Source organism: Tenrec ecaudatus, chromosome 7 (assembly GCF_050624435.1).
Source record: "Tenrec ecaudatus isolate mTenEca1 chromosome 7, mTenEca1.hap1, whole genome shotgun sequence".
In the NCBI taxonomy this organism is placed as follows: Eukaryota; Metazoa; Chordata; class Mammalia; order Afrosoricida; family Tenrecidae; genus Tenrec; species Tenrec ecaudatus.
Window position 1 is genome coordinate 162856597 of NC_134536.1, and position 13187 is coordinate 162869783.

At 41.4% G+C, this 13187-nt stretch overlaps 1 protein-coding gene across 1 annotated transcript; it reads right to left on the bottom strand.

The window, feature by feature from the left end:
• Positions 1–5097: 5097 nt before the first annotated feature.
• On the bottom strand, positions 5098–12916 carry LOC142452590 (butyrophilin subfamily 1 member A1-like). The gene is made up of 10 exons (XM_075553841.1): positions 12893–12916; positions 11503–11638; positions 10566–10913; positions 8770–9051; positions 8479–8646; positions 8111–8131; positions 7993–8019; positions 7691–7717; positions 7491–7517; positions 5098–5750 (listed from the first exon to the last, which is right to left on the bottom strand). The coding sequence occupies exons 1-10, from the start codon at positions 12914–12916 to the stop codon at positions 5098–5100; spliced, it is 1713 nt and encodes a 570-aa protein (XP_075409956.1).
• Positions 12917–13187: the final 271 nt, after the last annotated feature.

Sequence of the window (13187 nt, forward strand, 5' to 3'; positions counted from 1 at the left end):
GTGATGAACGTATGAGGCACATAGCGGCATGGGAAGAACTGGAGGAAATCATGCTAAGCGAAGTAAGTCAGGCACAAAAGGACAAGTACAACATGAGTCCGTTGAGGTAAGAATTAAAAAAAATTTTTTTTTAAAAAAAGCAAAAGTGGCATAGGGAAAAAAGCTACTGTATACAAACATGTTAGGGGTGAAGACGGTGTAGTATGGAAGAGACCAGACCAAAACCAGGGATGTACATGGTAGACAATGGTGGAGGAGATGGGGAAAGGAAAACAAAAGGATGAATACAAGGAAGAAAAGGGTAGTGGGGTCATGGGGCATTAATCCACCCAAGGGGAGGGTATTGTTTATATCTCCACAGGGAAAGTGGGACCAGACTTCAACCCAGTGTCGCAAGGTGTGAATGCAATATCCTGGCGTGGAGGAGGGAACCGGTGGAGAGGTCTGTGAGGCTGGCCCCAGCACCATAAATTAAGTGGATTCCTGCCCCTCCCCCGAAAAGAATTTGTTCCAAAGGACGACATTGACTCTGCAGCTATGGGAGATGGACATATTTGATCAGAGCACACGGGAGCAGATGAAGGGGCAGGAGGAGAGAGTGGAGCACAGCCTGGCCCACCAGGCCGTGATGATGATGTTCCTGAGTAGAGCAGCCAGTCCACAGAGAGAACAACATGGCTGGCCCTACTATGAGACATGATGCCCCTCAGTGACTAAGGGCGATACAGGGGACAGCACCAGAGACACAGTGTGGGAATTGCACCTGACCTAATCCCACCACATCGAGGCAAATCACTGGCGGAGTGCAGCGGAACAGCAAGGGAATGGAGTGGCAAGGTCCCCAGGGAATGCTGAAAGTGGACTTTGGGGCCAGGGCGTGGTGCCCCAACAGACTGGACTGGAAAACGCTCCTAAGGGCCAGCAAACAATCCCTGAACTAACTACAAGCTTTTCTCTTGTGAACTGTTTTGTTCTGTTCTTTTTCAGTGGTTTGTTTTTGTTGTTGTGTTGTCTGGTTGTATACTGTTGCTTTGTTTTCCTCTGTCTAGTTTTCGTGCATGTTAGTGACTCCACAGGCCTGTCTGAATAGGACAGGCTGGATGAACTATCTGGAGAAAAAACAACGGGACCGACAGTTCCGGGGGGACTTGGGGTGGGGGGGTAGGGGGGGGGTAAGGAAGTGGTGTTAACAAACCCAGGGACAAGGGAAAAACATGGGACCCCAAATGGTAGAGAAGGGGGAGTGGCAGGCCTGGTGGGAAATGATCAAGGGTAAGGTTGCTTAGAGAAGAGGTATACTCTAGCCCAGGTGGCGATGAAGCATGGTAGTAGGGCAGGAGGAAGGTCAAGGGAGATGGAGGAAACAGCTAGGAGTCAAAGGGCATTCATGGAGGTCTAGACAAAGACATGTACATGCAAATATATATAGGAGGATGGGGAAATAGATCTATGTGTCTATATTTATAGGTCAAGTATTAAGGTGGCGGAAGGACCTTGGGCCTCTACTCAAACACTCCCTCAATGCATTAATACCTTCTTTTATTAAATTGGAACTCTATGATGCTCACTCTCCCGACACAACGGCTGAAGCCAAAGTGGGTGAACAAGTAAATATGGTGAAGAAAGCTGATGGTGCCCGGCTATCAAAAGAGATAGTGACTGGGGTCTTAAAGGCTTGAAGATAAACAAGCAGCCATCTAGCTCAGAAGCAACAAAGTCCACATGGAAGAACACACCAGCCTGTGTGATCGTGTGGTCCCAACGGGATCAGTTACCAGGCATCAAAGACCAAATAATCATATCATTGACTGCATACCTCCATGATAGGATCGCTGAAGACAAATGGGTGCATAAGCAAATGTGGTGAAGAAAGTTGATGGTGCCCGGCTATCAAAAGAGATAGTGTCAGGGGTCTTAAAGGCTTGAAGGTGAACAAGCGGCCATCTAGCTCAGAAGCAAATAAGCCCACATGGAAGAAGCACACCGGCCAGTGCGATCACGAGGTGCCCAAGGGACCAGGTATAAGGCATCATGCAAAAAAAAAAGATATAAGTGTGTGTATGTATGTGTATATATGTGTATATGTATATATGTATGTGTATATATGTATATATATATATATCATATTAAATGAAGGGGGAAGTGCAGAGTGGAGACCCAAGGCCCAAGTGTCGGCCAATGGAGATGCCCTCATAGAGGGCTTTAGGAGAGGAGATGGGTTAATTAGGGTGTGAGGTAGTATCGACGAAGAACACAGCTTTCCCCCAGATCCTGGATGCTTCCTCCCCCCAACTACCATGATCCGAATTCTACCTTGCAGGGCTGGATAGGACAGAGGCTGTACACTGGTACATATGAGGGTTGGAGGTACAGGGAATCCAGGGTGGATGATACCTTCAGGATCAAGGGTGTGAGGGACGATGCTGGGAGAGTGGAGGGTGAGTGGGTTGGAAAGGAGGAAGTGATTACAAGGATCCACATGTGACCTCTTCCCTGGGAGAGGGACAGCAGAGAAGGGGGGAAGGGAGACTCCGGACAGGGCAAGATATGACAAAATAATGATGTATAAATTACCAAGGGCATATGAGGGAGGGGGAAATGGGGAGGGAGGGGGAAAAAAAAAAGAGGACCTGATGCAAGGGGCTTAAGTGGAGAGCAAATGCCTTGAGAATGATTGGGGCAGGGAATGTATGGATGTGCTTTATACAATTGATGTATGTATATGTATGGATTGTGGTAAGAGTTGTTTGAGTCCCTAATAAAATGTAAAAGAAGAAAAGAGAAAAAAATGAATAGGGCAAAAACTGTATAGATGTGCTTTATACAATTGATATATGTATATGTATGAACTGTGAAAAGAATTGTATCAGCCCCCAAAAATTGTTAAAACAACAACAAAAAAAACCAAAAACAAAACAAGATCAGAGAGGGGAATTACCGTATATACTCATGTATAAGCCGAGTTTTTCAGCACAAAAAATGTGCTGAAAAATTGGGGTTCGGCTTATACTCAGGTCAGTGGTACTCCAGCAAGGCTTAACATCTCCCAGGTGATTGCCATTCTTCTGCTCTTCATTCAAAGCCCCGCTGACACTGCAGGGCTTTGAATGTTTGTTTACTCACATCTAAGCAATCAGAGCCATCCTATGACGTGGACAGCCCCAATTCTCAGAAGCACCCGCAGTGATTCACTTACACTGGCAGCTGAACTGGTAAGGATGTGTCTCTGGCTGCGTTCCCTCTCTCCCCTCTGGTCTCTGTGTTAATTCACATCCTACATTTCCCACCCTAGGCTTATACACGAGTCAATCAGTTTTTCTGGTTTCCCAGGTAATAATTAGGTACCTTGGTTTATACTCGGGTTGGCTTATATTGGAGTCTATATGGTACATTAGAGCTTGCATTCTAAGTAGCCAGTTTGCAAAAGGCTTTGGGTGACAGTGAAAGACCACAACCTGTTTGCCTTTCCTCAGAGAGACCAAGGCTTCACATTAGAGAAGGGATGTTGATAGCCTTGCTCTGATTGAAAGTGTGATGGAAAGTGAATTAATGCACCTACAGTTAGGCTCAATTTTAACATCTTATGATTTGTTTTCCCTTTTGACGCATTTAAAAATTTTTTCCTAGATTTTTTTTCTGCTTTCTTTTGGATTGGGGTTTTTCTGTGTCTTATTTTGTTATTGTTGCTGGGGTGTTTTGGCATGATTTCCTTTATATGAAATTCAGGATATGTAAATCTATAGAAACAGTAGGCAGTATAATAATTTTCTAGGATTATGGCAGAAGAAGTTGGGGAAGAATACAAAATTGAAGAAAATGTTCTAAAATTGATTGTGGTGATGATTTCACAGCTCTTATGTAAACCATTGAAGTGTATGACAAGCGAATTATATGTCAATAAAAGTCGGAAAAAATTAAAGTAACCTTTTAATGCAATGTATCAACTATGTCAGTCCTCTTTTAAAATGAGAAGTGTAAAGTAGAGTTAAAGACAAATTTTTCCAGTTCTCACATGTACACATAATCCATATTAAAGTGCCTGAAAAATGCAAGTACATGGATCTGGACTACACTCAAACTCTAAAGTTCCCAGTTGTTGGAAGAGATAGAGTCAGTGAACTGAGCTAAGGAGAATGTTGAAAGGAAATCATGGCTTATAGATCTGTTGATGGTGTAAAAATAAATCTAAGTGTAAGCTGGGCAGAAATACTACCAGGAATAAAAGGTTTATTTAATAGGAGAAGCTTTTATTTTATTTCCTTAAAAAACATGAACTTGAAGATGAGTCACTTGATTTGAGGACTTGATTATAGTAACAGCAAAGGAAATGCTCAAGAGTGGAAAGAACATGGCTAGGAAGAAAGTATGTAGGGGAGAGAAAAGGGAAGACAGACAGAAAGAAAAGCAAGAAGCCATGAACACTATGAATGTGCAGGTGCATGTGTTTTACGTAATATTTTCTCTCATAGAAAGCTGAAATCATTTTTCTTAACATACCAGAGGGTCTATGTTAAGATGTTTACTCCTTCAAAGCTTGGGGCTCTGCTGAAATGGTTCATATTCATCCATATGTCACTCTCAACCCTGGGAAAACAATTTTGAAGTTGAGGATCTACTAGAGCATTAGCAAGTAGCAAGGAGGCGTTATTAACTTTTACTCAACTAGAAAATATTTCTTTCTATTTCCATGTGAGGTGATAGGTATTTGATAGTATGACCATTGACTTCCCAAGCCACCCCTTTTCCATATTTGATAACAAAAGGTAAAAATATATGAATTTTTATTGCTTTAAAACATTTACTTTAATACACACTGGGCATATGAACAAAAGAGAATCCCATGCACTTGTTCAGAAATGATTGATGACTGAAAATGTTTTGTGTCTACCCACAACAAGACTCTGTTTTGATAAAGACATTCTCCAAGGCCTGTTCAAGTTGTCATATCTTCTTTCTTCTCTCTTCCTCATGGAGAGGGAACGATAATCATGTCCAGTGCCTTGTGCTTTATCTAACAATAGCTTTCTTGCAGAATAGACCTATAAACAGTGTCAGTGGAGACAGGGAAGGTGCCTAAAGAGGCCAACCCTTTATTTCTTATTGAGGTAACAGAGATGTTGCTTCTTGGGGGAGATTCTGATCACAATTGGTTACATGAGGTAGAGAGGTCTTTGGGGGACAATCAGGGCACTCTTTAGTGGGATCTGAAGCTAAGCAAATGGTTGTATCAAGACCCTGAAGGCTAAAATATGGGCAGAGGGTCCCACAGAAGGTGATTCCAGTAAAGGAGTAGATGTGAGACCCATCACTCATGTTGTAAAAGGATACATCTCCAGCATCCCAGTCCAGAAAAACTCCTATCCTGCGGGGATGCTCCCTTAGGGACAAAGACACTGGAGAGGAAATGAGAGCTTTGATATCCCCTTCAATGCATGCCACCACCCAGAAATTCTTTTCCGATGCTTCTACAAACCACCCCTGTCTGTTCACTGTGACTGAGCAAACACCCAGAGCCCATCTACATTCAGGTAGACTTCCTCTTCCCTTATTCACTTCCACCTCCCAAAAATGTCTCCCATTTTCAAAGCGATCCTGACCCAAAACACTGCTGATGGTTTCATATTCCCCTTGTCTTTGGTATGCTTGGTGATCACAGTCCTGAGGAACATTATCTTTCCAAGATACATGGTTTCTGTTCTCAGATATGTTCAGGTTTGCATGAGCTGAGTCTGGATCCAAAGAAACAGCCACTGCAGTTGTAGAGAATAAAATAAAAATGAAGTCAGTCCACCAACAGTTTGGCTAGCTCTGGAAAGGTAGAAATCTAAGAAATGAAGAATGGAAGAAAACAGAAAATGAAAGAAGTAAAAGAAGACGGGCAAGGTGAGAAGGTGGAGAAACAAAGAAGAAAAAGAACAAAATAATAACACAAATCCCACTGTGGTTGAGTCAATTCCGGCAGTGTTCCATAAGGCTTCTGATACTGTAAACATTTGGGAAATGGCCTGCCTCATCTTTCTCCCACAGAGCAGCTGGTGGGTTTGAAGGACAGACCTTTTGGTTAGTAGCCCACCCTCATCAGGAGTCTTTTGGAGGCCAATGAGAGGAAGAGAAATGACAGGAGAGGGAAAGGAATTTGTGCTCTCTCCTTTGTCTGGTACTCAAAGCCACTTTATGTGTAAAACATAGAAAGACAGAGCTGGACGATGGTAGCTCATCTAAAAACTCTGGCATCAACTACTCAGAATAATGTCTCTCAATCTTCCTATGAATGCTGTTTATTTACTATTTGCTATTGTTAGTGATGCTCTGTCTGACTTATAACTGCAATGTGCCTTTGCTCATAAGTCTCTTTGGTATCACTTTTCTGTGGATTTATGTAACAATAAAAGTTACCCTATTTTCTTTTTTTCAACCCTAACACTACCCTAACTCTCCCCTATTTTCTTATAAACTTATATTTAATTCTTATAGTATAATGTCGCTAGAGTCAGAAAGACCTGGATTTTGGTGATCAATCTGTACTTAATAGCTCTGTGCTCTTGATGAAATTATTTTGCTTCTCTTAGCCTCAGTGTATCCTCATGACGATGTACATAACACTGATACCTTGATAGGATTATTGACATAAATACCTGAGATAATGAGTAGAGTTAAACATGCAGTAAATTTTATTTTCCATTAATTATTGTAACACTGATAGCAGTAGCAGTGTCAACAATAATACTGACATTCATTAATTTGCTCTTTTCAATTTTTTTCAGTAATTGAAATTTTTCTTAAGAAATTATGTAAAGGATATTAGAAAGTGTTTGAACATTTGGAGGATCAAAAAAATTAGGAAATATTTTTGGTCCCAGGGATTGAATCGGAGTAAAAGTGGCATGCATTAGAGATGAATAATCTACCCACCATTCAGGAAAACTCTAAAATGGTCAAGATATATTTCTACTTTTAGAGAGGCCATCTCTGCCCATTTACACAATAGTCTTCCTGTGACTGTACTGTTCTAGTAATGCTATTCACATGACGTAATGCACCACAGGATTGGAATAGAATCTTAAATGTCAACTGATGCAAAAATGTTTCCCATAGCTACCTCTTGTTCCCCCACACCACTCACCACAGTTTGTATGCTTACTTACCTAGGAAGTTAAGCAGAGATCATATCTGCTTTATTTGGTGCTAAATAAAATTTTGTATCAGTGTATGCGGGATAAAACCTGACAGAGAAATGGTTGTTCTGTTGTGCACAGAGTTGTTGTGGGCCATAGCCTCCTCATTGGCACTTACCAATAAAAGCATGCTGAATAAATGAATTAATGATATCAGACAGTTAGAATTCTGTTATCATCAGCATGAGACTGAGACTGTGAGTGGAAATCTTGGAAGGAATAACCTCCCCCCCCCCAAAGTACTGTGGTAAGTTTTCACAACTATGCTTTCATTTGTACTGAGATTACGTGGGGAAGAACAACAATGCCACTCACCTGCGTTGAAATGTTCTTTTCTCCAATCTGAGAAGAAAAAAAAAATCCAATCAGAAAAAAATGCAGACAGAATATTTTCTGAACTAGTTGTTGTTCCCTGGCTAGATTTCTTGTTCAACAAAGTACAATTTATCTCTAGATAAATCCCAAGAGCATTATAAAATCCAGTGAGCCCTCCAAGGAATATCAGAGTTACTTACCACCATATAAATGTGCTTTTTCCCAATCTGAAATAAAACCGAGGAATTATTTTTTTTATTCTCAAGACGTACCCTTCAAAATTCGAAATTATTACCACCTTATGACACATGAAGTTTGCGAGAGTACTATATCTCTGCTCATCTTTACAATATGAGTTTTCTACCTCCTGTTCAAATTCACGCATTTCCCAAACTTCACCAATCTATGACAAACCCTTTGGGTCTGATCTTCTCCGAGCAAGAGGGTAAGGTAGATCTAAATATGGAATGGTTGGGCTGACAATATTATCTTCATAACTCACCATGATGATATAGTTCCTTCCTTGTGGCTGAAAAACAATAAAACTTGTGAGATCTAAGTACATAGCATAGACTTCCAATTTGTCTTATCTATGAATACAAAGAAAATGCAGAACTTACCTAGCTCTGTCTTGAATGATTCTAAAAAAGGAGAGAAGTTAATAAAACAGATTTTATAGAAAGAAAAAAAGAGTTCTGGTTTCAGGATAGTCTTGCACATATTCTGACTGGTATTTGCAGACATCTAGACCAAAAATTTACTTTAATCGGCAATGACGGTGACCCTTTGTTTCTATCAATAAATTATCTATCTCTACTGGAATCAATTATATTTCTCCCCTGAGATGTTGACTCAATGTCTTAATGGCGATGGGAGTGTCTAACTTAAGCTTTTCATGTATCCCTATTTCCCAGCAGCCACCAGCCCTGTGCACAGTCACCAAATCATCAATTCACATCCCCTTCCAAGTCTGATTCCCAGGGTTTACCTTTGGCTTTGCAATCATCCTCCTTTTCCTTTTCAACTTCAGACAATCTCTTCTTTTTTTCCTGATGTCCCCGGACCAAAACCCCTACAGCACCCATGACAATCCCGAGCATCAGGAGGGTCACAACAAATGCTGCCTTCCAAGGATTGGTCCTGGGGAAGAAGGGCTCTGCCAGAGAGCACAGATCAACTCAAAACTCTTCATCATGTACACCTAGGCCACCTCAACTACCTCACATCCCAAATAACACCTCCTTGCTCCTTGCTTGTCTCTGAAGTAAGAAACACTAACCTGGGATAGAAATGGTTTCCACCCGCTCTTCACCAAAGAAAGGGTTCTTCATGGAGCAGGACACTGTTCTCTTGGAGCTGTCCCTCACAATGAGGGATGCTTCTATGTGGAACAAGCCATCATCATCTGGGGTCTCATCTTCAGATTGTGAATGGATCCTCGTTCCAATTTCATCTTCCCATTGTACCTCAGGCTTGGGAAACCATCCTTTCCCTGTGCATGTCACTTTTATTCCTTCTTCTTCTGGACCCACCATGCGTATGTGAGGACCAGAACCTAGCCCTGGGGAAAAAAGCCGTTTGTCTGAAACCTAGAATTTTTTGTTTTAGGCCAGATATCCTTAAAATTATATGAAACACCAGTGTGGGGAGAGGGACGAAGCATCCTAATTCTGAGTGGGAGTTGAGAACTTCTTTTACTGTCCCCATGAAATAGTTATGTATGTGTTGTGCCAAGTTACAGAAGACTTCTCTGGGCTTGAAACCGTGCTTATTCCTTAGCTGAATGAATACATAGTCTCCACCGAAGCATATCTGTAATTAGATTACAGAAAGATAAAGAAATGGAAGAGGAAAATTTGCCAAAGTTGAAGTACTGAGGTCCTTCTGAAAGATTTACCACGATAAACGTTCACAGAAGCCTAAACTAGATGCTTCATGGAGTCGTTTAATTGACCTGTCTCCCTTTGTAATGGTTCCAGCTTTCATGTTCTCTGTGTGGAAACTCAAAGGTGAAAGCGTCCGGGTGAAGTCAGTTAATTAAGGAGTCCAGGTGATTTCTGATTCCTCCACTCTATTCTCTCTCCTCTGTGTCATCTTTTTGACCCCCCATTTCCAACCCCGCTGCCGGAGTACTGAAGCAGCTAGCCTTTTGTTTTTAGTCTCTTTCTTTTACTGCGCACAGGCTGAATCTAGTGGGAGATCCATGGAATTTTCATCCATAGATAAGCTTGCTAATGTTCTGTTTTATAGATAGAGAGAGAGAGATGATGGTTAGATAGATATCCAGCAGGCAGATACACACAATTCTGATGTTGACGTGATGATATACATAAAGCAACACATTAGCGATTTCCATTATCTTTTTAAGAGTAAATAGCTATCCTGACTTCTAAGACTTGTTTCTGAAATTAAGACTGTCTTGTATAAACCCCTTTCAGTAGAGGGATTCAGTCCTACCCCATTTCCACAGATGTAGGAAATACAGTCGTAATCTCTGTTCATTTGTTTTTGGGGGGCAAGAATCATAAATACAAATAATGATTGGAATGAAAAATGAACTAGAAACAAGGATGACAAACAGTATAGTCCACTCATGCTCGGTGAATGTCAGTTTCATTCACATGTGCACAGTGGCCCCTCCCTTGAGCCCCTTTCAGCATTCCAAAATTTAACTTGGGTCGTGTGTTTCTGTACTTCTCTTTCACTTAGCTACGTAAGAGTTGGTTTCTGAGGCCAGTGCTCTAGTTGTAATTTTCCCTGCACTAGCATCATGCTTTTCCCAAACAATGCATTTACATTTGAGATTTGGTCATGAAGGCACTCAGGCGAGTCTCCGCCCATTGCTGTCCTTATTGGAGGCGGTGGCCTGAGAGTAGGGGTAGATTCTGGAACTATAATGATTGCTTTCAAAGTCCATAGCAACACTTTTGATTTAGTTATGCCTATCTAGCGCTCTATCAGCTCCAAGCGTACATGCCTCTTTATCTTTGTCCTATCCACAGTCCGCCTACCAGTTTACACACACAACACTCATATTTTTGTGGGGGTGATATATATTCTCAAAAAGGGACTTACCTATCACTTTCAGCTCTAAAATGGCCTCTTCGAAGTCATTGCCTTTCTTAAAGAAACACTTATAGATGCCATTGTCTGAAACTTGGAGGCTGTAGATTTTCACAGCAGCTCTTCCCTCCGTCATATAATCTTTCACCAACTCTGTTCTCCCTTTGAAATCTACCAGTTGCTCTCCCACCTGCTCCCTTCCATCCTGATACACATACACAGCCTCGGAGAACTGGGAGCGAAACCAGCGCAGCTCCATGTTCTCCACACTCATGACTGGAGACACTCGGCAGGGGAGCATGGTGTCTGCTCCCAGCATAGCGATAATGGGCTCAGAGGGACCAATCACCACAAATGCATCTGTGAAAAAGGAACGCAGTGAAAAGAGTGTCAGCATGACTGGCCTCCTGCATGCAGCATGTATTGCAATGCACATTCTGCCTAAGAAAGTGGTGATGTACAAACCAACGGGATTTCTGCAAGCTTACAATCAGCAGGGTAATGCCACATTGAATAAATGTGTCACTGCAACGGTGTGTACTTGTGGGAAGGAGGATGCTGGGAAATCACAACACTCAAGTTTGAGTCAGGGTTGTGACTTATTTCTACAGTCTTTCTACCTGCCTTTTCCTCTGTGAAGAGATTCAAACCGCACTCAAGCCGCCTCCAGTGCGTTGAGTTCACTCTGACTCATTTCAACACTATAGATAGGGTTTTCAAGATTCCAAATCTTCCCAGGAGCTAAGCCTCATAATTCCCCCACTGAATTCTGCTGAATACGAACCATTTACTTTGAGATTAGTAGCATAAAATCTAACTCATAGCACAACCAGACATCTTTTAAAGAGGTGTGTGGGTATATCAACCACTTCGACTGATTTAATAATTCTATTTTGAGGACCAGAGAGTTCACATAGGAAAAATAGAAACAAATATTAAAATATTTTACCTGAACCCCATGTGGATATCTGGAGAAGGAGCAGAGAGAGGAGGTTTCTTGTCCAAGAAAATTCCAGGGAATCTCCCATCTTTCCCATTGCAGGGAACAGAATCACATAGAGGAAGGTGCTGGGCACCACTGAGGTCTACATGAAAACAAGACCCACAAGGTGAAAAAAACAGAGCTAGCATGTTGACAGTGCTTCTGTAAAGGCCTCCTAGAACTCTCGGATCACAACTGCATTGTATTTTCCAGTCAGCATTAAAGACGGTCTTTCACATTCAAGGGAAAATGTATGTATATTAAATGTGTGTGTAAGTGTGTGTGTGTGTGTGTGTGTTTGTTGCTTTCATTTTCTAAGGGAAAACTCTTCATTTTAATAGCAGAGATAGGTCTGCTCCCAATCTCTCTAAACTCTTCCCTTAGTCAACATAATTTTGTCCTGTGGATGAGAGAAGCAATGGAGGAGGTGTCTCTAACACAAACGTTTACTCTGGTTTTGGTACAATTTCTACCTACACTTTACCACATGATTAAGTAGACAGCACTTAGTTGGTCCTTATCAATTCCCAAGGTCTTTGTCTGGATTCCCCCATTTCCACCCTCTTTTCCTTCACCCAGAAGATATTTCAGCCACACTCACATATTTTATGCTTTTCTTCCAGAGATGAAAACTTCTTGGACTTCTTACCCTCATTACTGCTGACTCCAGCACCACATACTTCCTTCCTCTTCTTCCTTGCCTGCCATCAGGTGTCTTCTATGAATCTTGCTCCAAGATACCAAGAAGAGACTGCATTTCAGAAAGTGGGTAACCCAGTCGGAGGTCGTGGGTGGTGTTTAAAGACCTTCAGCAAGTCAGAAGCAAGAATTTCAAAACTTCAGATAGTGACCCCGTGGCAATGCCCTTCTCTTTGGCCACTCTGCTGTTCTCAAAATGGAAAGTAAAATTAAATCAGGAAAGAGAACTTTGACCTGACCTGGGTCATAAATCCACCCAATTATTACATGTTAAACAAGGGTGGTGAGGATCAAAGCAATTGATATTAGTTTGGAGAAATATTATGCAGGTTAAAAGCACAGGCATTAGAACTTCACAGAACTGAACTAAAATTTAAAAAATATTGCTATCAAGTAAGTTCTACCCATAACAGTGTTTTGAAGGCTGTAAACCTACAGAAATGAATAGCTTCCTCTAGCTCTCTCAGAGAGGTGTGAGTTTGAATTGCTGGCCTTGCTGTTAACAGCCCATTGTTTACCTTATAGCACCACCAGGGCTCCTTAGTACTTGACTACCTGAGTTAAAAATCTTACCTAGGCTATTTACTAGCTCATGACAAGACACAGTGTCTGTGCCTCAGTTTCCTCATCAGATCTTGGGTTTAATAATAACTCTTACCTCAAGTTTTGGTGAGGTATACATGATTACACACACACACACCTTATTTTAAAATGTACAGGACACATGTAAGTTTTATATAAGGTATTTTATTTTAAATCCATACTCAAGTCACGTCACTATGCCTGCCATTATGGTTATACATTTCCTTCTGGCAGTTAGGACTTTTATTCTGTGAGACAGGGAACTGAAAAGACAGATATATTCAAAGTTTACAACTTTCCTCCTCTCCAGATGTAGATTTCCTCCAATGACATCTGTGTTATATCTAGGTTGAGCAGGAGAAACAGTACAC

What these genes read in the sequence shown, in the direction of transcription:
- LOC142452590 (XM_075553841.1), bottom strand. Translation starts at nt 12,916, where the DNA reads ATGTATACCTCACCAAAACTTGAG. An exon ending in GGATGATTGCAAAGCCAAAG is followed by an intron (nt 8,132 to 8,478) that starts GTAAACCCTGGG and finishes CTCCTTTTTTAG; the next exon opens with AATCATTCAAGACAGAGCTA. An exon ending in AAAAGAACATTTCAACGCAG is followed by an intron (nt 5,751 to 7,490) that starts GTGAGTGGCATT and finishes CTACAACTGCAG; the next exon opens with TGGCTGTTTCTTTGGATCCA.